We start from the raw sequence: 24,428 nt of genomic DNA on the forward strand, positions 1-24,428 counted from the left end.
TGGGCACAAAAGCATTTAGAGAATTCAGACATACATTCGAAAAAGACTTGGGACAGAAGGGGTATCACATGAATGGGCTATTGAGGAGAACTTAAGGAGAACTGCTACCCAGCTTGTCTGTAAATGGGCAAGGATAGGGTAATGATTAGTTTACTATGTCAGGTGCACTCCAGAACAGAAAGATTACAAGTTTTCGGTATTTGTAAAAAATCAGATAAAACATGACAACAGAAAATGATGTTTATTTTATCAGCCTTTGTAAGCTGTACCATGTGTGGGTACATGGGTGAAGTGGCATATTTGGTTTGTAAATGCTGCCTCCTTCAAAATTGTATTGATTCCTTTCTAGATTGAGATTTTATCTGTTTGATCTTAACCCTATATAAGTTAAACATATTCCAATTCAGTTCCCTCTAATTGTCTCATCTTCTGTCATTCTGACGAAAACAGGTTATTAAGTTCAGTATTTTCTTTTAAAATTAGTGGGTTTTTTTTTTTTTGTTTTTTGTTTTTTGTTTTTTTTTGAGATGGAGTTTTGCTGTTGTTGCCCAGGCTGGAGTGCAATGGCATTATCTTGGCTCACGGCAACTTCTGCCTGTGGAGTTCAAGTGATTCTCTGGCCTCAGCCTCCCGAGTAGCTGGGATTACAGGCACCCAGCACTACGCCTGGCTAATTTTGTATTTTTAGTAGAAACGGGGTTTCACCATGGTAGTCGGGCTGGTCTCAAACTCCTGACCTCAAGTGATCCACCTGCCTTGGCCTCCCAAAGTGCTGGAATTACAGGTGTGAGTCACTGCAGCTGGCCAAAATTAGTGTTTTTAGTGTCCTATATATAATTCTTGCTTTATAAGCAAAGAGAGAGTCTCCCATATTTTCTTCTGAAAATTTAAAAATTTTGCTTTTTGCATTTACATCCTCATCTGTCTTGAACTGAGTTGGTGTATAGTATGAGATATAAATGCAATTTCACTTTTTCCATATGGCTAACCCATATCTCAGTATTATTTATTTAATATTTCCACCTTTCCCAAATAATCTGTGATGTCACCTCTGTCATCAATAAATGTATTCTATCTGCAAGAATGTAATGCAATTCAAATCAAAGTCCCTATAGGATGATCTGTATTCTAATTTTTTGCCCCTTGTACAGGTTGTCTATCCACAAATCAATAACTCATTGTGTTTGTTACTACAATGTTACATATTGAAGCAAATACATCCACCTTATTATTTTCATCTTGGATCATGCCCCTTTACTCTTTCATATAAATTTTAGATTCAAGTTATCATCTTGAACAAAAACATCCTATTGGGATTTTGATTTTGAATTTCACTGAATCAATAAATTAATTCAGAAAGAAGTGCCATATTTTACAGCATTGTTTTAGTAGTCAGGTACATGGCATTTTCTCCATCTAAGTTTGGCCTTTCTATAAAACTTTTAATTTTGGCTACTCAAATTATCCACATTTGTTGGATATATCCTTTCTATCTTATAATTTCAATTGCTATTAGCTATACAGTTAAGAACTATGTTTTCTAAATTAATTGCTCAGACACAGAAATGCAATTTCATTGTGAATGTTAACCAATCACCTTGTTAAAGTCTTTTTCTCTCTCTTCTTACTTCTATTAAAGTGATTCTGGTTTACTTTGAATTTTTCTATGTAGACAATCATCATCCCCAATCGTTATGTGTTTTTCTTTTTTTTTCCTGCCTTGCTATGCTGATAACTACAATGCTGGGAAAAAAAAACCAGAAAAATTTTACATTCTTTTAAAAATTGTGATTTAAAATATAAGTTTTCTAATATTTTTCCCTTAGAAATGGTATTTGCTAAAGTTACACTTTATCACATTGGGGAAGGTCTCTATATTGTTAGTTTGCAGAGGTTTGCAGAGTGAGATGTAATTTTTATTAAATGTGTTTTCTGCATCTATTGAATTAATCGTGCAGATTCTATAATATACTTATTTGGAAAATTACATGTAAATGTATATTACATATATATTGATATGATAAACGATTCTTTCATTCCTGAGTTTAAGTTCAGTGATATTTCTTACGGATTTTAGACTTTTACTTCTTAATTATTCTTTTAGAGACAAGGTCTTGATGTGTCACCCAGGTTGGGGTACAATGGCACAATCATAGCTCACTGTAACCTCAAACTCCGAGGCTGAACCAACCCTCCAGTCTCAGCTTTCTGAGTAGCTAGGACTACAGTTGCACACCACCATGCCTGGCTAATTTTTAACTTTCTTTGCAGAGACGGGGCTCTTGCTATATTGCCCAGACTGGTCTCAAATTCCTGGCCTCAAGCAGTCATCCTGCCTCAGCCTACCAAAGCACTGGGATTGAAAGCAATTTTTGCATTTTTATTTATTCACTCTAAGTTTTCAAAGTGTTTGCTGTAATGATCACAATTTCATTTTGTTATCAATTTTTATTTTCTGATATATCAATTATGTTTCCTTTGCATCCTGTAACTTCTTTTTATTCTATCAATAAATTTCACTAAAGGTTTATCTTGCTATTAATTTCAAGGGATGAACTTTTGGGCTCCATTATCCTACCAATTAGAAATTTGTTTCACATACTATTAATTTTTGTTCCTACTTTTATGATTTCTATCCTTCTGCTTTAAATTTGTTTCACTATTTTTTTCCCTAAACTCTTACATTGGATGAGTACTTTATAATTTTCTGCCTTTTAATGTTTACTAACATGAACATTCCCCTGTTAGCACTTCCCTATATTACTCAAATATTTATATGTAGTATATTGATTAAAGTTCTATTCTAGTTATTTTCTTCTTAGGACTATAAGATATTTGCCATATTTCTTAAATCCAAGACACTATCAACTGAGTGACTACTCATGATTTCAGAGATGCTAGAGCTTGAAAAAAATGCTGATTACAATATAAGTTTCTACTTTTTTAAATTTTCAAAAGCACGAGTACAATTTATCTTTCTTTTTACAATTGATGTGATAACACAGTATTAGAGAATATTATGTTAATTTTTAAAATTTGTCAAAAGGAATTATAAAATAGTATATTTATAACTCACATATTTCATGGTTGTAACAGAGGAATGTGAATTCATTAATTAAGTGCAGAATTCTTTATTTGACCACGAGATTAAACTTGTTAATTGTGCTGCCTGATTCTTTTGTAACTTTCCTAAATTTTTGTTTGCTTGACCTGTCAATGATGGAAAGCAAATTATATTGGAATCTCCATAAGTGGTGGTAAATTTAATTTTTCTCTCTAGTGTTACTTTTGTATATTGCAGTTATTCCATGTAATTCATGCAAGTTGAAAAATATTTCAATAGATTTAGAAAAATAATTTGAAAAATTATTACCCCCAATCGTGATAAAATGTCTCAGCAAACTAGTAAAAAAAGAATGTTCATAAACTGATAAAGGGTATCTACAAAAAAACCTACAGCTGACATCACACTTAATTATGAAATACTGAATGTTCACTCTAAGATAAAGAACATGTAAAGGATGTTCACTCCAAGGATGGTCCTTCTACTCAACATTATATTGCAAGTCCTAAAAAGAGCAATACAGCCAGGAAAAGAAATAAAAGGTATAGGTCGGGCGCGGTGGCTCAAGCCTGTAATCCCAGCACTTTGGGAGGCCAAGACGGGCGGATCACGAGGTCAGGAGATCGAGACCATCCTGGCTAACAGGGTGAAACCCCGTCTCTACTAAAAAAATACAAAAGACTAGCCCAGCGAGGTGGCGGGCGCCTGTAGTCCCAGCTACTCGGAAGGCTGAGGCAGGAGAATGGCGTAAACCCGGGAGGCAGAGCTTACAGTGAGCTGAGATCCGGCCACTGCACTCCAGCCCAAGCAACAGAGAGAGACTCCGTCTCAAAAAAAAAAAAAAAAAAAAAAAAAAGAAAGAAATAAAAGGTATACAGATTAGAAAGTAAGAAAGAATATGATCATGTCAATATAAAGTCTTAAGGAAACTATACAAAACTTATTAAGACTAGTAAGAAAATTTAGCAAGATTGCAGGATACATAGTCAATATAAAAATGAATATTTCTTACAGAATAGGAATATACAAACAGAATATTAATTCCCAAACCATGTCATTTACAAGAATTTCCAAAATCATGAACTATTTAGAAATAAATTTAATATAAAATGTCCAAACCACAAAACACTGCTATACTAGTTTCCTATGGTTGTTATAACAAGATATTAAAAACTGAGTGCTTAAAACATCAGAAATCTGTTGTCTCATATCTCTGGGGGATAGAAGTTCAAAATCAAGGTCTCAGCAGGGCCATGCACTTTGATGGCTCTGGACAGAATCCTTCCTTGTCTCTCTTTGCTTCCGGTATTTGCCAAGAAACCTTGGTGTTCTTTCGTTTGTAGACTTATCACTCTAGTCGCATGGACATCTTCTCCCTGTATATCTTCATATTGTCTTCCCTCTGTGCATTGTCTGTCTCTGTGTCCACATTTCCTATTTTTCTAAGGACACCAGTCATATTGGTTTAGGGCCCACCCTAATGACCTTGTTTTACCTTGGTTACTCCTGTAAAGATGCTATTTACAAATAAGTTCACACCCTGAGGTATTGAGGGTTAAGGTTTCAACATATCTTTTTGGGGGATCACAATTCAACCCAAACAACTGCTAACAAGTTAAAGAAGACATAAATAAATGGAGATTCTTTTCTGCCAAATCAAAAGTCAGATATATTAAAATAACATTATTAGGACACTGAGAGAAAATAAAAGTCATTCTAGGATGTTATACATAGCTAAACTTTCTATTAGTAAAACAAAACGAAACAAAACAAAACAAAAGAACCCAGAAGGCCAAGTGCAGTGGCTCACGCCTATAATCCCGGTACTTTGGGAGGCTGAGGCAGGCGTATCACCTGAGGTCAGGAGGTGGAGACCAGCCTGGCCAACATGGTGAAACCCTGTCTCTACTAAAAATACAAAAATTAGCCAGGCATGGTGGCGCGAGCCTGTAATCCCAGCTACTCGAGAGGCTGAGGCACAAGAATCACTTGAACCTGGGAAGCGGAGGTTGCTGAGAGCCAACATTGCAAAATGGCACTCCAGCCTGGGCAACAAGAGCAAAACTCAGTCCCGCAACCGAAAAAAATAAAAATAAGAATAAAAAATAAAAAATAAAAAATAATATTCAGAAAAACAAAGCCTTTTTCCAATTCTTCAGTGAAGGAATGACTGTAAAAAGTACTTCAAAAATAAACTTACCCCAAAATGAAGGGGTGATTGAAAAAAAGAAAAAAGGTAAAAATTTTGGTAAAGCTAAAAAAACCTGAATGAATAAAATGACAATTATAATGATAATCTGGAGGCTGAGGTAAACTTCTGTTAGTAATATGTTAGATGATAGGGAAGAGGGTGTTTACCAAATTGCAAAATTTTATATGGTTTGGAAAAAAAGGTAGAGATATACGCTGGCTCACACCTATAATTCTAGCACTTTGGGAAGCCGAGGCGGGCAGATTGCCTGAGCTTAAGCATTCGAGACCAGCCTGGACAACATGGTGAAACTCCGTCTCTACTAAAATACAAAAAAAAAAAAAAAAAGAAAAAATAAATAAATATCAGCCAGGCATGGAGGTGTGCACCTGTAGTCCCAGCTACTAGGGAGGCTGAGGCAGGAGGCGGAGGTTGCAGTAAGCCAAGATTGCACCACTGCACTACAGCCTGGGTGACAGAGTGAGACTCCATCTCCAAAAAAAAAAAAAAAAAAACAAACAAACCTTTTTTAGGTATGCATGTTAATATTTCAAAAGTAACCATTAAAACAACAGAGATTAAAAGCAGACAGAAAGCAGAGTATACAAAATAGTAATAACATGTCCCTATTATGATATAAAAAAGAAAAAATAATCCATATACATTTGTCTGTGTGTGCATTTTTGAGAGATTGTCAATATAATTGCAATTTTGCAATTTCTCCTTTCACTTCTTTCTGGTTTTGTTTTGTTTTGAGACAGAGTCTCGCTCTGTTGCCCAGACTGGAGTGGGTGTGATAAAACTGAAGTCTAGGATTTTAGATGCTTGTCTGATCCTGATAAATACCCTCTTTGAATCTTCTCCCAGACCTGAGCTAAGCACACCTGGAGATTCATAACAAAGGACATCAGTTGCAGTTGCTTCTGTAGATGGCCCACAAAATCAGGGTGAGAAGGGATGAGAGATAAACACAGGCTCCAGTTTGTCCACATGGATTCCAGTTTTCCTTGATTTTCCTTTTTGGATGTGTTTTTCCTAACCAGTCTATCCTTCTGTCCCACAGAGACTTCCAGAACCACTACTAAATGAAGAGGCAACAGACTTTTTCACTAGATCCTCTTTGGGGTCTTTGGCAAGTGACTTTTCTCAGATTCCTCAACCATTGTCTTACAAACCTTCCTAAAAGAATTCCAAGTTTCTCCCACCACTTTGTAAAGTTTAATCTTTAAAATAAATATCTTATTTGGTATTACTTCAGCACTAAATGCTTTGGCTTCCTCACTGAGGCTTAAATTATATTTCAGTCTTTAATTCATCTAGAGTTCATTTTTTTGTATATGGTTCAAGAAAAAGATCAAGTTCTTCTATCGTCTTTTCTTTATGAATAGCATTTTTTAAGCTCATTTATTCTTTTTTAAACTTTTATTTTAGGTTGGAAGGTACATGTGAAGGTTTGTTATATAGGTGAACTCGTGTCCCGAGAGTTTGTTTTACAGAGTATTTCGTCACCCAGGTACTAAGCACAGTGTCCAACAGTTATCTTTTCTGCTCCTTTCTATCCTCCCACCCTCCACCCTCAAGTAGACCCCAGTGTCTGTTGTTCCCTTCTTTGTGTTCATGAGTTATCTTTATTTAGCTCCCACTTCCAAGTAAGAACATGTGGTATTTGGTCTTCTGTTCCTGCATTAGTTTGCTAAGTATAATGGTGTACAGTTCCATCCATGTTCCTGCTAAAGACATGATGTTGTTCTTTTTTATGGCTTCATAATATTCTATGGTGTATATGTACCACATTTTTTTAATCCAATCGGTCATTGATGGGCATTTAGGTTAATTCCATGTCTTTGCTATTGTGAATAGTGCTATAAAGAACATTCACATGCATGTGTCATTATGGTAGAATGATGTATATTCATCTGGGAATATACCCAGTAATGGGATTGCTGGGTCAAATGGTAGTTCTACATTTAGCTCTATGAGGAATCACCATATTGCTTTCCACAATGGTTGAACTAATTTACACTCCCACCAACAATGTGTAAGTGTTCCCTTTTCTCCACAACCTTGCCAGCATCTGTTATTTTTTGACTTTTTAATGATAGCCATTTTGTCTGGTGTGCAATGGTACCTCATTGTAGTTTTGATCTGCATTGCCCTAATGATTAGTGATATTGAGCTTATTTTATATGCTTGTTGGCCACATGCATGTCTTCTTTTTTTATTATTATACTTTAAGTTCTGGGGTACATGTGCAGAACATGCATGTTTGTTACATAGGTATACACGTGCCATGGTGGTTTGCGGCACCCATCAACCCATCAACCCATCAACTATATTAGGTATTTCTCCTAATGCTATCCCTCTCCTACCCGCTAATCCCCCAACAGGTCCTGCTGTGTGATGTTCCCCTCCCTGTGTCCCTGTGTTCTCAATGTTCAACTCCCAATTATGAGTGAGAACATGCAGTGTTTCATTTTCTGTTCCTGCATTAGTTTACTGAGAATGATGGTTTCCAACACCATCCATGTCCCTGAAAAGGACATGCACTCATCCTTTTTTTGGCTGCATAGTATTCCATGGTGTATATGTGCCACATTTTCTTTAACCAGTCTATCATTGATGGGCATTTGGGTTGGGTCCAAGTCTGCTATTGTGAACAATGCCAGAGTAAACAGACGTGTGCATGTGTCCTTACATTAGAATGATTCATAATCCTTTGGGTATATAACCAGTAATGGGATGGCTGGGTCAAATGGTATTTCTAGTTCTAGATCCTTGAGGAATCGCCACACTGTCTTCCACAATGGTTGAACTAACTTATACTCCCACCAACAGTGTAAAAGCGTTCCTATTTCTCCACATCCTCTTCAGCATCTGTTGTTTCCTGACTTTTTAATGATCGGCATTCTAACTGGCATGAGATGGTACCTCACTGTGGTTTTGATTTACATTTCCCTAATGACCAGTGATGATGAGCTTTTTTTCGTATGTTTGTGGGTTGCTTAAATGTCTTCTTTTGAGAAGTGTCTGTTCATGTCCTTAGTCCACGTTTTGATGCATTTGTTTGTTTTTTTCTTGTAAATCTGTTTAAGTTCTTTGTAGATTCTGGATATTAGCCCTTTGTCAGATAGATAGACTGAAAAAATTTTCTCCCATTCTGTAGGTTGCCTGTTCACTCTGATGATAGTTTCTTTTGCTGTGCAGAAGCTCTTTAGTTTAATCAGCTTCCCATTTGTCTATTTTGGCTTTTGTTGCCATTGCTTTTGGTGTTTTAATCATGAAGTCTGTGCCCACGCCAATATCCTCAATGGTATTGCCTAGGTTTTCTTCTAGGGTTTTTATGGTTTTAAGTCTTATGTTTAAGTCTTTAATCCATCTTGAGTTAACTTTTTGTAAAAGATGTCAGGAAGGGATCCAGTTTCAGCTTTCTGCATATGGCTAGCCACTCTTCCCAACACTAGTTATTAAATAGAGAATCCTTTCCCCATTGTTTGTTTTTGTCAGGTTTGTCAAAGATCAAATGGTTGTAGATGTGTGGCATTATTTCTGAGGCTTCTGTTCTGTTCCATTGGTCTATATATCTGTTTTGGTACCAGTGCCATGCTGTTTTGGTTACTGTAGCCCTGCAGTATAGTTTGAAGTCAGGTAGCATGATGCCTCCAGCTTTCTTCTTTCTGCTTAGGATTGTCTTGGCTATGTGGGCTCTTTTTTTGTTCCATATGGAATTTAAAGTCATTTTTTCCAATTCTGTGAAGAAAGTCAATGGTAGCTTGATCAGGATAGCATTAAATCTATAAATTACTTTGGGCAGTATGGCCATTTTGATTTTGACTCTTCCTATCCATAAGCATGGAATGTTTTCCCATTTGTTTGTGTTCTCTCTTATTTCCTTGAGCAGTAGTTTGTAGTTATTCTTGAAGAGGTCCTTCACATCCCTTGTAAGTTGGATTCCTAGGTATTTTTTTCTTTTTGTAGCAATTGTGAATGGGAGGTCACTCATGATTTGGCTCTATGTTTGTCTGTTATTAGTGTATAGGAATGCCTGTGATTTTTGCACATTGATTTTGTATCCTGAGACTTTGCTGAAGTTGCTTTTCAGTGTAAGGAGATTTCGGGCTGAGATGATGGGGTTTTCTAAATACACAATCATTTCATCTGCAAACAGAGACAATCTGATCTAGCTTTTTCTTACTTGAATACCCTTTGTTTCTTTCTCTTGCCTGACTGCCCTGGCCAGAACTTCCAATACTATGTTGAACAGGAGTGGTGATAGAGGGCATCCTTGTCTTGGGCCAGTTTTCAAAGGGAATGCTTCCAGTTTTTGCCCATTCAGTATGATATTGGCTGTGGGTCTGTCACAAATTGCTTGTATTATTTTGAGATATATTCCATTGATCAATGCCTAGTTTATTGAGAGTTTTTAGCATGAAGGGGTGTTGAATTTTGTTGAAGGCCTTTTCTGCATCTATTGAGATAATCATGTGGTTTTTATCATTGGTTCTGTTTATGTGATGGATTATGTTTATTGATTGATATGTGTATGTTGAACCAGCCTTACATCCCAGGGATGAAGCCAATTTGATCGTGGTGGATAACCTTCTTCATGTGCTGCTGGCTCCAGTTTGTCAGTATTTTACTGAAGATTTTCGCATCAATGTTCATCAGGGATATTGGCCTGAAATTGTCTTTTTTGTTGTTGTTGTGTCACAGCCAGGTTTTGTTATCAGGAAGATGCTGGCCTCATAAAATGAGTTAGGGAGGATTCCCTCTTTTTCTATTGTTTGGAGTAGTTTCAGAAGGAATGGTACCAGCTCCTCTTTGTGCCTCTGGTAGAATTTGGTTGCGAATCCGTCTGGTCCTGGACTTAGTTTTGTTGGTAGACTATTAAGTGCTGCCTCAATTTCAGAACTTGTTATTGGTCTATTCAGGTATTCGACTTCTTCCTGGTTTAGTCTTGGGAGGGTGTATGTGCCCAGGAATTTATCCACTTCTTCTAGATTTTCTAGTTTGTTTGTGTTGAGGTGTTTATAGTATTCTCTGATGGTAGTTTGTATTTCTGTGGGATTGGTGGTGATATCCCCTTTATCATTTTTTACGGCATCTATTTGATTCTTCTCTCTTTTCTTCTTTATTAGTCTGGCTAGTGGTCTATCTATTGTGTTGATCTTTTCAAAAAACGAGCTCCTGGATTTGTTGACTTTTTAAATGGTTTTTCGTGTTTCTGTGTCCTTCAGTTCTGCTCTGATCTTAGTTATCTCTTGCCTTCTGCTAGCTTTTGAATGTGTTTGCTCTTGCTTCTCTAGTTCTTTTAATTGTGATGTTAGGGTGTCAATTTTACATCTTTCCTGCTTTCTCCTGTGGGCATTTAGTGCTATAAATTTCACTCTACACACAGCTTTAAATGTGTCCCAGAGATTCTGGTACACTGTGTCTTTGTTCTCACTGGATTCAAAGAACATCTTTATTTCTGCCTTCATTTCGTTATTTACCCAGTAGTCATTCAGGAGCAGGTTGTTCAGTTTCCATGTAGTTGTGTGGTTTTGAGGGAGTTTCTTAATCCTGAGTTCTAGTTTGATTGCAGTGTGGTCTGAAAGACTGTTTGTTATGATTTCTGTTCTCTTGCCTTTGCTGAGGAGTGTTTTACTTCCAATTATGTGGTCAATTTTAGAGTAAGTGCAATGTGGTGCTGAGAAAAACATATATTCTGTTGATTTGGGGTTGAGAGTTCTGTAGGTGTCTATTAGGTTCGCTTGGTCCAGAGCTGGGTTCAAGTCCTGAATATCCTTGTTAATTTTCTGTCGTGTTGATCTGTCTAATGTTGACAGCAGGGTGTTAAAGTCTTCCACTACTATTGTGTGGGAGTATACGTCTCTTTGTAGGTCTCTAAGAACTTGCTTTATGAATCTGGGTGCTCCTGTATTGGGTGCATATATTTTTAGAATAGTTAGCTCTTCTTGTTGCATTGATCCCTTTACCATTATGTAATGGCCTTGTTTGTCTCTTTTGATTTCTGTTGGTTTAAAGTCTGTTTTATCAGAGACTAGGATTGTAACCCTTGCTTTTTTTTTTTTTTTTTTTTTTTTTTTTTTGCTTTCCATCTGTTTGGTAGATCTTCCTCCAACCCTTTATTTTGAGCCTATATGTGTCTGTGCTCGTGAGACGTGAGATGGATCTCCCAAATACAGCACACCGATGGGTCTTGACTCTTTATCCAATTTGCCAGTCTGTGTCTTTTAATTGGGGTATTTAGCCCATTTACATTTAAGGTTAATATTGTCATGTGTGAATTCGATTCTGCCATTATGATCTTAGCTGGTTATCTTGCATGTTAGTTTATGCAGTTTCTTCGTAGTGTTGATGGTCTTTACAATTTGGTATGTTTTTGCAGTGGCTGGTATTGGTTGTTCCTTTCCATGTTTAGTGCTTCCTTCAGGAGCTCTTGTAGGACAGGCCTGGTGGTGACAAAATCTCTCAGCATTTGCTTGTCTGTAAAGGATTTTATTTCTGCTTCACTTATGAAGCTTAGTTTGGCTGGATATTAAATTCTGGGTGGAAAAAATCTTTTCTTTAACAATGTTGAATATTGGTCCCCACTCTCTTCTGGCTTAAGATATCATTGTTACTCTGATGGGCTTCCCTCTGTGGGTAACCCGCCCTTTCTCTCTGGCTGTCCTTAACATTTTTTCCTTCATTTCAACCTTGCTGAATCTGATGATTATATGTCTTGGGGTTGCTCTTCTCGAGGAGTATCTTTGTGGTGTTCTTTGTATTTCCTGAATTTGAATGTTGGCCTGCCTTGCTAGGCTGGGTAAATTCTCCTGGATAATATCCTGAAGAGTGTTTTCCAGCTTGGTTCTATTCTCCCCGTCACTGTCAGGTACACCAATCAAACATAGATTTGGTCTTTTCACATCGTCCCATACTTTTTGTTCATTTTTCACTCTTTTTTCTCTAATCTTGTTTTCTTGTTTTATTTCATTGAGTTGATCTTCAATCTCTGATATCCTTTTTTCTACTTGATCAGTTCAGCTAATGATACTTGTGTTGCTTCACAAAGTTCTTGTGATGTGTTTTTCAGCTCCAACAGGTGATTTATGTTCTTCTCTAAACTGGTTATTCTAGTTAGTAATTCGTCTAACCTCTTTTCAAGGTTCTTAGCTTCCTTGCAGTGGGTGAGAATATGTTCCTTTAGCTGGGAGGAGTTTGTTATTACCCGCCTTCTGAAGTTGACTTCTGTCAATTTGTCAAACTCATTCTCCATCCAGTTTTGTTCCCTTGCTGGCGAGGAGTTGTGATCCTTTGGAGGAGAAGAGGCATTCTGGTTTTTGGAATTTTCAGTCTTTTTGCACTGGTTTCTCCCCATCTTCGTGGATTTATCTACCTTGGTCTTTGAAGTCAGTGACTGTCTGATGGGGTCTCTGAGTGGACATCCTTTTTGTTGATGTTAATACTATTCCTTTCTGTTTGGTAGTTTCCTTCCAACAGTCAGGCTCCTCTGCTGCAGGTCTGCTGGAGTTTGCTGGAGGTCCGCTCCCAACCCTGTTTGCCTAGATGTCACCAGTAGAGACTGCAGTCCAGCAAAGATTGCAGCCTGTTCCTTCCTCTGGAAGCTTTGTCCCAGAGGGGCACCCACCAGATGCCAGCCAGAGTTCTCCTGTATGAGGTGTCTGCCGGCTCCAACTGGGAGGTGTCTCCTAGTCAGGATACACGGAGTTCAGGGACCCACTTGAGGAGGCAGTCTGTCCCTTATCAGAGCTGGAACACTGTGCTGGGAGATCCACTGCTGTATTCAGAGCTACCAGGCAAGGACGTTTAAGTCTGCTGAAGCGGCTCCCCCAACTGCTCCTTCCCACAGGTGCTCTGTCCCAGGGAGGTGAGCGTTTTATCTATAAGTTCCTGACTGGAGCTGCTGCCTTTTTTTCAGAGATGCCCTTCCCAGGAAGGAGGGATTCTGCAGAGGCAGTCTGGCAACAGTGGCCTTGCTGAGCTGTGGTGGGCTCCACCCAGTTCAAACTTCCTGGCTGCTTTGTTTACACTGCGAGGGTGAAACCGCCTATTCAAGCCTTAGCAATGGTGGATGCCCCTCCCCACACCAAGTTCAAGAGTCCCAGGTAGAGCTCAGACTGCTGCGTTAGCAGCAAGAATTTCAAGCCAGTGTGTCTTAGCTTGCTGGGCTCCATTGGGGTGGGATCCGTGGAGCCAGACCACTTGGCTCCCTGGCTTCAGCCTTCTTTCCAGGGGAGTAAATGGTTCTGTCTTGCTGGCATTCTGGGTGCCAGTGGGGTATGAAAAACAAAATTCCTGTGGCTAGCTTGGTGTCTGCCCAAATGGCTGCCCAGTTTTGTGCTGGAAACCCAGGGCCCTGGTAGCCTGGGCACTGCAGTGAATCTCCTGGTCTGGGGATCGTGAAGACCATGGGAAAAGTGCAGTATCTGGGCCACAGTCCAAGGTACAGTCCCTAGTGGGTTCCCTTGGCTAGGAAAGGGAGTTCCCCAACCCCTTGCACTTCCTGGGCGAGGCAACGCCCCACCCTGCTTTGGCTTGCCCTCCTTGGGCTGCACCCACTTCCAACCAGTCCCAGTGAGATGAACTGGGTACCTCAGTTGGAAATGCAGAAATCACCTGCCTTCTGCATTGATCTTACTGGGAGCTGCAAACCAGAGCTGTTCCTGTTTGGCCATCTTGCCAGCAATTGTGGCAGTTTTCAAGGGAAATGCTTCCAGCTTTTGCCCATTCACTATTAAGTTGGTTATGGATTTGTCATAGGTGGCTCTCATTATTTTGAAGTATGTTCCTTCGATGCCTAGTTTCTTGAGAGTTTTAAACATCAAGGAATGTGGAATTTTAATGAAAGCCACTTCTGCATCTATTGAAACGATTATGTGATTTTTGTATTTAGTTTAGATTATGTGATGAATCACATTTATCGATTTGTGCATGTTGAACCAATCTTGCATCCCAGGCATAGAGACTACTTGTTCGTGGTGAATTGACTTTTTCATATGGCACTGTATTTTTCAATTTTCAATTGTTTATTGCTGGTACATGGAAATATTGATATTGTATCTTGATCTTATATCCAGTAACCGTGATAGATTCACTTCTTATAATAGTTTTTGCATAGATCCCATCTGACTTTCTATATGAATGAACATGTATGCAAATAAGCACCCTTTTACTTCTTTTTCAATCTGGATGCATTTGATTTTTCTTACCTTATGATACAAGCTAGAAGCACAATTACAACTTTCAATAACAGTTGCGAGGGCAGACATTTTTTTTTCTCATTTGTGACCTTGGGAGGAAAGAATGCAGTCTTTTACCAATATGATTTAGCTGTAGGGTTTGATACATGTTCTTTATTGGATTGAGAAAGTTCCTTTCTCTCCTACTTTGCTTAGGGTCTTTTACAGGGATGAACATTGGATTTTATCAAATGCTCTTTCTTGAGATGATCTCTTGAGATTATTATATATTTTTTTTCTTTTTCAGTTTAATATGATGAGTGACATTCTGTTTTCCAAATGTTAAACAAACATTGCATCCGTGGTATAAAAACATTTGTTCATGAGATATTATGCCTTTTATGTATTGTGGATTCAATTTTCTATATTTTTATTTTACAACATATTTCTAAATTTAATATGCTAAATTTGCTAAAATTTTCATGAGGTTTATTGGTGTACAGATTTCTTTTAATATGTTAGTTGTTGGTATCAGAGTAATGTTTACTTCATAAAATGAGCTGGATGGTATTCCCAACATTATAATATTCTGCAAGAGTTTGTAAAGAACTGGTATTGTATCCCCCTTCCATGTTTGGCAGAATTCATTGATAAAGTCATCTGGGCCTGAAATTTTTTTGAGGGAAAATTTTTAGCTACAAATTCCATTTCTCAAATAGATATTGGGCTACTCAAGTTATTTCTTTCTTCTTGAGAGAGACTCAAGTTTGTGTCTTTCCAGGAAATTTTCTATTTCATCTAGGTTGTCAAATGTATTTGTATCAAGTTGTTCACAGTTTTCCCTTACTGTCTTTTTAATATTTGTAGAATGTGTACTGATATCACCTTTTTCCTGATATTGATAATTTGTCTTCTGTCTTTCTTTGCTGATCATTCTGCCTAAAGGCTTATCAATTATATTGATATTTTCATAGATGCAACCTTTGGTTGCATTTACTTTCTCAATTGACTTTCTGTCTTTATTTCACTTATTTCTATTTTGACTTTTAGTCCCTTTCTTCTACTTGAGTCTATTTTGCTCTTCTTTTTGAAGTTTGTTAGGCTGAAAACCTGTCACTGATTCAAGTTATTTTTGGTATTAATAATACATGTCCTTAAGGCTATACATTTCCCTACTGTTCTGCTTTAGCTGTATCCCATGAATTTCGATACATTAGGTGTTCATTTCATTCAGGTCAAAATAATTTTTAATTTCCTGTTTAACTTCTTTGAGTCATGGTTATTTAGAAGTGTTACTTCATTTATAAATATTTCAAGCTTGTCCAGAGATTTTCTGTTATTGATTTCTATTTTATTTCTATCATGATCAGATAACACACTTTGACCTGAGTACTTTTAAATTTATTGATACTTGTTTGGGCAGGAGTAAGGTCTACCTTAGTGATTCTCAATGAACATGGAGGGAAGGTGTTTTCTGATTTGTGGAATGTTTTGTAAATGTCACATAAATCCTTCAAGCCTTCTATTTGTTCTATAAACATTGATAGAGGAGTACTAAAATCTCTTACTGTAATTGAGATTGTATCTATCCTGTAGTTTTATCACTGCATTTTCTTTTCTCTTCTCTTCTCCCTTTCTTTCCCTTTCCCTTTCCTTCCTTCCTTCCTTCCTTCCTTGTTTCCTTCCTTCCCTTCTTTCTCTTTCTTTTCTTTCTCTTTCCCTTTCTCTTTCTCTCTCTCTCTCTTTCTTTTTTGACAGAGTCTCACTCTGTTGCCCAGGCTAGAGTGCAGTGTGATCATGGCTCACTGCAGCCTCGACTTCCCAGGCTCAAGCCATCTTACCAGCTCAGCCTCTCAAGTAGCTGGAACTGCAGGTGCATGTCACTGAACCCGGGTAATTTTTTTAAAAATAAAAATGGGGTCTCATTATGTTGTCCAGGTTGGTCTCGAACTCTCGGGCTCAATCAATTCTCCCACTCAGCCTCCCAAAGTGCTGAGATTATAGGTGTGGTCACTATACCCGGCTTTGACTAAAATTGAGGTATAATTTATATAACATAAATATCTGTTTTAAGTATACAGTTTACAAATTTTCAGTAAATTCTAAAATCTGTGTATATATCACTACAATCTAATGTTAGAATATCTCCTTCACTGCCAAAGGATTACTCACACCCATTTTCAGTCACTGTCTATTGCTACTTCCAGCCAACTGCTAACTTAATCTGTCTCAATAGATTTGTCACTTCTATACATGTTATGTAAGTCGAATCATAGAACACATGGCCTTTTGCATCTAGCATCTTTCATTTAGCATAATATTTTTGAGGTTTGACTACATTGTAGTATGTAGCAGTATCTTCTTTCTTGTTATATATAGTAATCAGTTGTGCAGATATACCACATTTTATTATCCATTCACTGGTTGATGAATATTTCGACTATTTCTACCTTTTAATCATTGTGAATAATGCTGCTGTAAACGTTCATGTACAAGTCTTTCAGTGAACCTTCACTTTTGTTTCTCTTGAAGGTAAATTAGTGGTTATATGGTAAATTCATTTTTAACTTTTTAACAAAAGACGAAAATGTTTTCCAAAGTGTCTGTACCATTTCACATTTACATCAGCAAATGGATGAGGGTTCCAATTTCTGCCCTTCTTGCAAAAATTTGTTATCATCTTTCTTTTTTATTACATTCATTCTAGTGGGTGTTAAATAATATAATTATGGCATAACTTGCATTTCACTAATAACTAACGATGTTGGGCGTCTTTTCATGGCCTTATTTGTGATCCATATATTTTATTCTTTCAAATGACTATCAAGTATTTGCCCACTTTTTGACAGCACTATTTATCTTCTTACTATTATTGCATTTTAAGGGCTCCTTATATATTCTGGATACAAATCCTCTGTCAAATATGAGATTCACAGATAAACATTATGTGCCGCATAATGATGTTTAAGTAAACGACTAATTGTATATAAGATAGTGGTCCCATACAATTATGATGGAACTGAAAAATTCCCTATTGATGTCACAGCCATCACAATGTCACAGTATAATCACTTTATTTTTTATAAATAAAGTGTAGCCTAAGTTTTCAATGTTTATAAAGTCTACTGTAGTATATACAATAATGTGCTAGGCCTTCGCATTCACTTACCAAGTTTCTCACCGACTCACCCTGAACAACTTCCAGTCCTGCAATCTCCACTCATGGTAAGTACCCTATTCACGTATATCATTTTTTAATCTTTTATACCATATTTTGACTGTACCTTTTCTATATTTACATACATTTAGATAAATAAATACTTGTCATTGTGCTACAACTGCTTATAGTATTCAGCATAGTAACGTGCTTGTACAGGTTTGTAGCCTACAAGCAACAGACTATACCACATTGCTGAGGTGTATAGTAGGCTATACCACCTAGGCTTGTATAAGTGCACTCTATGATGTTCATGCAATGATGACAATGTTTAATGGCACATTTCTCAGAAAGTAATCTGGTCATTAGCTGCCACGTGACTGTGTTTTCTCCCAGCCTGAGGCTTTAAAAAAATCTTCTTAATGATGTCTTCAAAAGCAAATATTTTAAATTTTGGTGCAGTCCAATGTATTATTTTTTACTGATCAAGCCTTTGGTGGTGTTTTGGGGAAAACTGCCTAACCCAAAGGAATGAAGATTTTTCTCCTATGTTTTCTTTGAAGACTTTTATAGTCTTAACTCTTACAGCTGGGTCTATTATCCACTTTAAGTTAATTTTTGTGTATAGCGTGAGGTCAGGTCTAAATTGAGTATTTTGTATGTGGATATTAAATTGTTCCAGCATTATTAGTAAAAAAAAACAAAAACAAAACTATTTCTCCCATTGATTTGCTTTGGATCCTTTGTTGAGAGTCAACTGACCATGAATGTAATTTTTAATTCTAAATTTGGTTCAATTTATCTATAGGTCTATCATTATGCCTGTATTATACCATTGCAATTACTGTAGCTATACAATAAATATGGAAATGAGGAAATATATATCTTCCAGATTTGTTTTAGCTGCTCTAGATCTTATACTTTCTCATAGAAAGGCTAGAATCTGCTTGTTAATTTCAGCAAAATATCCTGCTTAGATTTTGATAGGAATTGGGTTTGATCTGTAGACTAATTGGGAGAAGAGCTATCATCTTAATAATACTGGCTGTTCCAATTCATGCATGTGGAATACATCTCCATTTATTTATGTCTCTTTTTCGTTTCTCTGAACAATGTTTTGTGATTTTTTAGTGTACAAGTTTGAACTTCTTTTGTAAAATTTAATTCATCGTTGTTTTTTTTTTGTTTGTTTGTTTTGCGATGGAGTCTTACTCTCTTACCCAGGCTGGAGTGCAGTGGCATGATTTCAGCTCACTGCAACCTCTGCCCTCCAAGTTCAAGTGATTATCCTGTCTCAGCCTCCTGAGTAGCTGTGATTACAGGCGCCTGCCACCATGCCCGGCTAATTTTTGTACTGTTAGTAGAGATGGGGTTTCACCATGTTGGCCAGGCTGGTCTCAAACTCCTGACTTCAAGTGATCTGCCCACCTTGGCATCCCAAAGTGCTGGGATTACAGGCATGAGTCACTGCGCCTGGTCAAAAATGTTTTCTTAATTTCATTTTCAAAATGTTAATGGATAGATTCTTGTATATTGTTCATGTATCTTGGGACCTTGCTGTCCTTGTTTATTAGTTCTAGTAGTTTTTGTGTGGCTTCTTTAGAATCTTCTACATATAGAATCATGTCATCTGTGAATAAACGCAGTTTCTCTCTCTTCTCCCTCACCATTCTGAATGCCTTTTATGTATTTTTCTTGCCTGACTGTCCTAACTACAATCTCCAGTGCACTGCTGAATAGAAGTGATAAGAAGAGACATCCTTTCCTAGTTATCAATACTAGAGGGGAAAGCATTTATTACCATGAAATATGGTTTGTCATCTAAAGGGTGTTCATAGGTGGTCTTTATCAGAAAGTTCTCTTCTATGCCCACTTTGTGGAGGGTTCTTTTCTAGGCCTACTATGTTCTCTTCCATGCCCATTCACTTTTTTTTTTTAAATTGTGAATGAGCACTGAATTCTGCCAAAGCTTTTTCTTCATATTTTCATATATTCATGTGGTTTTTGTTCTTTTTTCTATTACTATGTTGAATTACATTAATTGACTTTTGGATAATAAATCAACTCTATATCACTAGGATAAATCCCTTTTGGCTATGGTGTACAATCTTTTGCATATACTGTTGGATTCGATTCATTAATAGTTTGCTGAAGATGTCTGTGTGTATGTTCATGAGGAATATTGGTCTGTAGTTTTCTTTTCTTTTAATGTGTTTGTCTGACTTTGGCATGAGGGAAATACTGGTCTTATAGAATGAATTGGTGGGTATTCCCTTTCTCTTTCTAATCAAGGAATTTGAGAAACATTAGTGTTTCTTTTCTTAGGTTTAAAAGAATTCAAGAGTGAAGCCTAGGCTTTTCTTTGTGGGAAGATTTTTTCATTATCAATTCATTAATTCAACTTCTTTACTTATTATAGGTTTATTCAGATTTTTAGCTGTTTATGGATCAGTTTCTGCAATTTGTGGCTCTCCAGGAATTTATCCATGTCATCCATGTTGTTTAACTTTTTGGCATAGAATTGTTCATTGTATTCCAAAATAATTCCCCAAAGGGGAATTATACACTTTTAATGATAACTGTTCACCTGTATGTTCTCTCAACATATATTTTCAGCAGTGTCTCACTCTACTGGTATCAATTTACTGTATTAGTTCGTTTTCATGCTGTGATAAAGACATACTTGAGACTGGGAAGAAGAAGAGTTTTAATGGACTTATAGTTCCACATGACTGGGGAGGCCTCACAATCATGGTGGAAGGCATGATCTTTGAAATATGATACATATACTTAAAATTAAATGCAATATTTATCCACCAGATGAAGAAAAACCCTTAAGGAGGTTCTTGTCACCAAAGGAGTTTATAACATATTAGTAATTTATTCATATTCTGACTTGTACCTTCCATTATGACTAATATATCGTATTAGCCTAATTAGCCAAAGGTAATGTTGTTTTTAGCTTTCTATCTATTCCTAAATGTTATTTCCTAGTTTTTGTTTCTTTCTTTTATGTGTATGTACATGTTTTTACTTATCTTCAGGCTTACATATCATTAATAAATTATTTACTAGAGGTTAGTTGATAGTGACAAGACTGACATGGTACAACATGGAGTCATTATGTCACCCATGGGTAAGTTTAATACTATTACTGACTAAGTATCAGAAAGATCATTTGGGGATGTGAAAATATTAAAAGCTGCAAGATAAATTATAACAACTGCATGAAAATCCATGACACATACAGCTAACCAGTACTCTAATCTCATTTTTTCTCACATCCACTCTTCCTAAGTAGCATGGGGAAAAAAATGAAAAATGTTGATAGATTTAACTGTTTCAGGTATTGAGAGTCCTCAAGTCTACCAGTTATTGCAATAAAAACTGAAGGAAAGGTCAATCCCGAATGAAAAGAAGATGCTGGCTAGCGTTAGCAGCCTATAAACTTTAAGAATTAGTATATAAATTACATTAGGTTGGGACATATAGTAGTAATCATTATGTAGTAACCCGTCATCCCACACTGTAATTCAGAGAGAAAGTACTGAATAGATACAATGGTCACAAAGAATAAAATTAATTTACATACAGTTCATTGTAACATGATTATTACAACAAAAGATGTCGTAATGGCATTTGAAAATAGAAATGGATCAGTGTTTACTGTGTGGGGAGGCTGAAAGAAGTTGACGCTGTAGAATTAGTGTTCAATTAATACCATCCAAAGGTACAAGACTATATTAAGTGGAAATAAAATTCCAGTAGAGGGGTTATTTTAAAAAGGATTGAAAATAATTCTCTAGGTTTTCCTATGACTACTAAGTATCCCATAAGATCAATCCTTACCTCTAATTCTCTACTAATCAAGCAGTCTTCTAATATATATATGATGTATTCTTCTATTCAGCAGAAGTGTGTGATCCAGATAGACAATACTCATTTGTCAAACTCCCAGCTATACTTCCCATGATTAATAAATGACATGGCATTTGTGCTTATAAATTTATACTTCTAAAATTTGGTTAATGTCAATGAGTCCTGAAGCACTTGACAAAATGTTGCTAAAACTGGAGCATGCTGTCTCCATAAAGATATAACTACCCCATGAATACTATGCAAAACAGTATACATATACCTCAGTTTCCAATAGTAGATTGATTAGAAAAATAATGACCTGAGTTTTAGGGGCGAAGAGTTTAAAATGTCATTATTCAATCTGGAAAATATTTCTGAGTTTATTTTAAGCATCTATCGAATGATGTAATTGTATTTTACATTTCAGACTGTAAAATCCAGGGCAAAATGTAATGTTGATGATCATAATAACAATAATAACAATAACATCAGTTTATATTATTGAGACTAATTAATTCTTATAACTACCCTGTAATGCAGGTATTACTATTTCCCTTTTATGAACGAAGAAAGTGAGGCATAGAGAGAGGATCTGCCACAAAACATACAGTTCTAAAGTGTAAGAATTAATATTTAAACTCAGGGTAGTCTGAAATTAAAATTCATGGTTTCAACCACTATAGTATACTTGGTATACTACATATTCATAAAATACCTAGAGTAATAAAGGAGGAAATGATAATTTTGTGCATACAGCTATGTGGCTAAATTCATATTAGCCATCTTATTCCTATATTTAGGATTCTAAGCACTAAGATTTAAATGTAAATGTGCTTATTTGGTGTCATATCACCCAAAATACAAATATAAACCACTTCAACATTGTGATAGGTGATTGCTATGGGTACAACCTTATTTTAGTGTTTCAAACAATTCAAAAGCTTCAATAATAGCTATGGAAATACTAACAAATGATTATTAATATTTACAATGATATCTTCAAATTCTGTATCATACATATAACTCAAGATTAGGAAAATTCAATAAAAATATGAAAGAATTTTGGTAAAACTTACTTTGCAATCTCCGTGTTGGGCTCTCTCCATGGAGCTGTCTTCGTGGCATATATGGAGAAGGGTGGGGGAGTGGCAATGAAGAGACATCATGCGTCTGAAGTTTGTACCAATGTGGCTCATCATCTAATAATGCTGTTTCTAATTCAATTAAAATCTACAAACCCAAGAGACAAAGGACAGTTATAATATACCAATAATAAAGAAATTATGTTAAGTGGTCCTACAACTTTTGTAGTAATAATTATAATAGTAATGCTATTACATGAAAAACAAGGTCATTTAGACGTTGCAAAATTGTCAGTATGCTTTTGACAATAAATAAACTTTTATAACTTCTTTAGTGATTTAATAGTTTTAAATATCTAAGACATTTATTTTTTTGACCCTTGACTACCCGTTACAAAAGTAACACTTTTCATTTTAAATGACTGTAATAATAACTAATATTTGTATATCATTTTAGAATTTTAAAAGCGTTTTTATTTAGAGTCAACCTAAACCCCCCTCAGTGATGACTAAGTAAAGAAAATATGGTACATACACACCATGGAATACTAAGCAACCATAAAAAAGAACAAGATCATGTCCTTTGCAGGGACATGGATGGAGCAGGAGGCCATCATCCTTAGCAAACTAATGCATGAACAGAAAACCAAATACTGCATTCTCACTTTTAAGTGGGAGCTAAATGATGAGAATACATGGACCCACTGAGGCAAATAATACATACTGGGGCCTATCGGAGAGTAGAGGGTAGGAGGAGGGAGAGTATCAGGAAAAATACTAGTTGGTACTAGGCTTAATACCTCGGTAATGAAATAATCTGCACAACAAACCCCATTAAACATGTTTACCTATGTGACAAACCTCCACATGTATCCCTGAACTTAAAAGTTAAAAAAAATTAACTTTTATAAGAACTTTTAAATGGGAAGAGTAAAACAAATTTGAAGTGCCTACTGTGTATTATGAACCGTGCCATATTATCTGCCATAATTATTTTAAAAATTACTAGCTTTGTCTTATTGTTTAATTTTCATAAGCAAAAATACCAAGGCTAAGAAAGGTTAAAAGAACTTATCTAAGGTCACACCAGCTTTTAAGTGAAAGAGGTGTAAACTGAATCAGCCTGTCTAATTTAAAATTCTGAATTTATCATACCATCCTGCTAAAGATTTAAAACAAGAAAAGAAAAAAACAAGAATGGATTTTAAACATGAACTATATTATAATACAAATTTTATAACACAAATTTTTAAAAATTTACCCAAAATATAAGTCTGTAGAAATTAATGTCTACTTTTTTTTAGGAGGTTGTGCAAGTGACAGTGTTTGTGCTTTGTGTTTACAAGAATGGCCACATAAAGATAAATTACTATTTACCTAAGGGAGGTAAAGAAGCAACACAGCCAAGTTAATATTTCATTCTTTCTTTTTTGTTTTTGAGACAGGGTCTTGCTCTGTCACCCAGGGCGGGGTGCAGGGGTGCACTCATAGCTAACTGCAGCCTCAAACTCCTGGGGTAAGGCAATTCTCCCACCTCAGCCTCATGAGTAGCTACGACTACTGTATGCAGCACCATGCCTAGCTAATTTCTTTTTTTATTTTTTATTTTTAAACATGGGGGTCTTGCTATGTTACCTAGGCTGGTCTTGGACTCCTGGTCTCAAGCTATCCCCGTCTCCACTTCCCAAAGGATTGGTATTACAAGTGTGAGCCACCATGCCTGGAGTTATTTCACTCTTTCTAAATTTTCCCTAGTCATTTTCAAAATTATAGGTACTGTGTTCCAAAGTATTACAAACACACAATACAACACACTTATTTAATTCTCATATTAACCCTGAGTTGCATAAAGTATTATTCCCACTTGGTTGAAGAACAAACTGAAGCACAG

At 36.3% G+C, this 24,428-nt stretch overlaps 1 protein-coding gene across 50 annotated transcripts in view; it reads right to left on the bottom strand.

Moving 5' to 3' along the window:
- The window catches only part of RIMS2 (regulating synaptic membrane exocytosis 2), a 752,308-nt gene that overhangs the window by 293,659 nt on the left and 434,221 nt on the right, over nt 1–24,428 (bottom strand). For all 50 annotated transcript variants that reach the window (XM_050800643.1, XM_050800641.1, XM_050800657.1 and 47 more), the window contains one exon: nt 22,532–22,685. In XM_050800643.1, the coding sequence (XP_050656600.1) occupies nt 22,532–22,685 (154 nt within the window). The remainder of the gene's footprint in view (nt 1–22,531; nt 22,686–24,428) is intronic.

This window comes from Macaca thibetana, chromosome 8 (genome assembly GCF_024542745.1).
Source record: "Macaca thibetana thibetana isolate TM-01 chromosome 8, ASM2454274v1, whole genome shotgun sequence".
Taxonomy (NCBI): Eukaryota; Metazoa; Chordata; class Mammalia; order Primates; family Cercopithecidae; genus Macaca; species Macaca thibetana.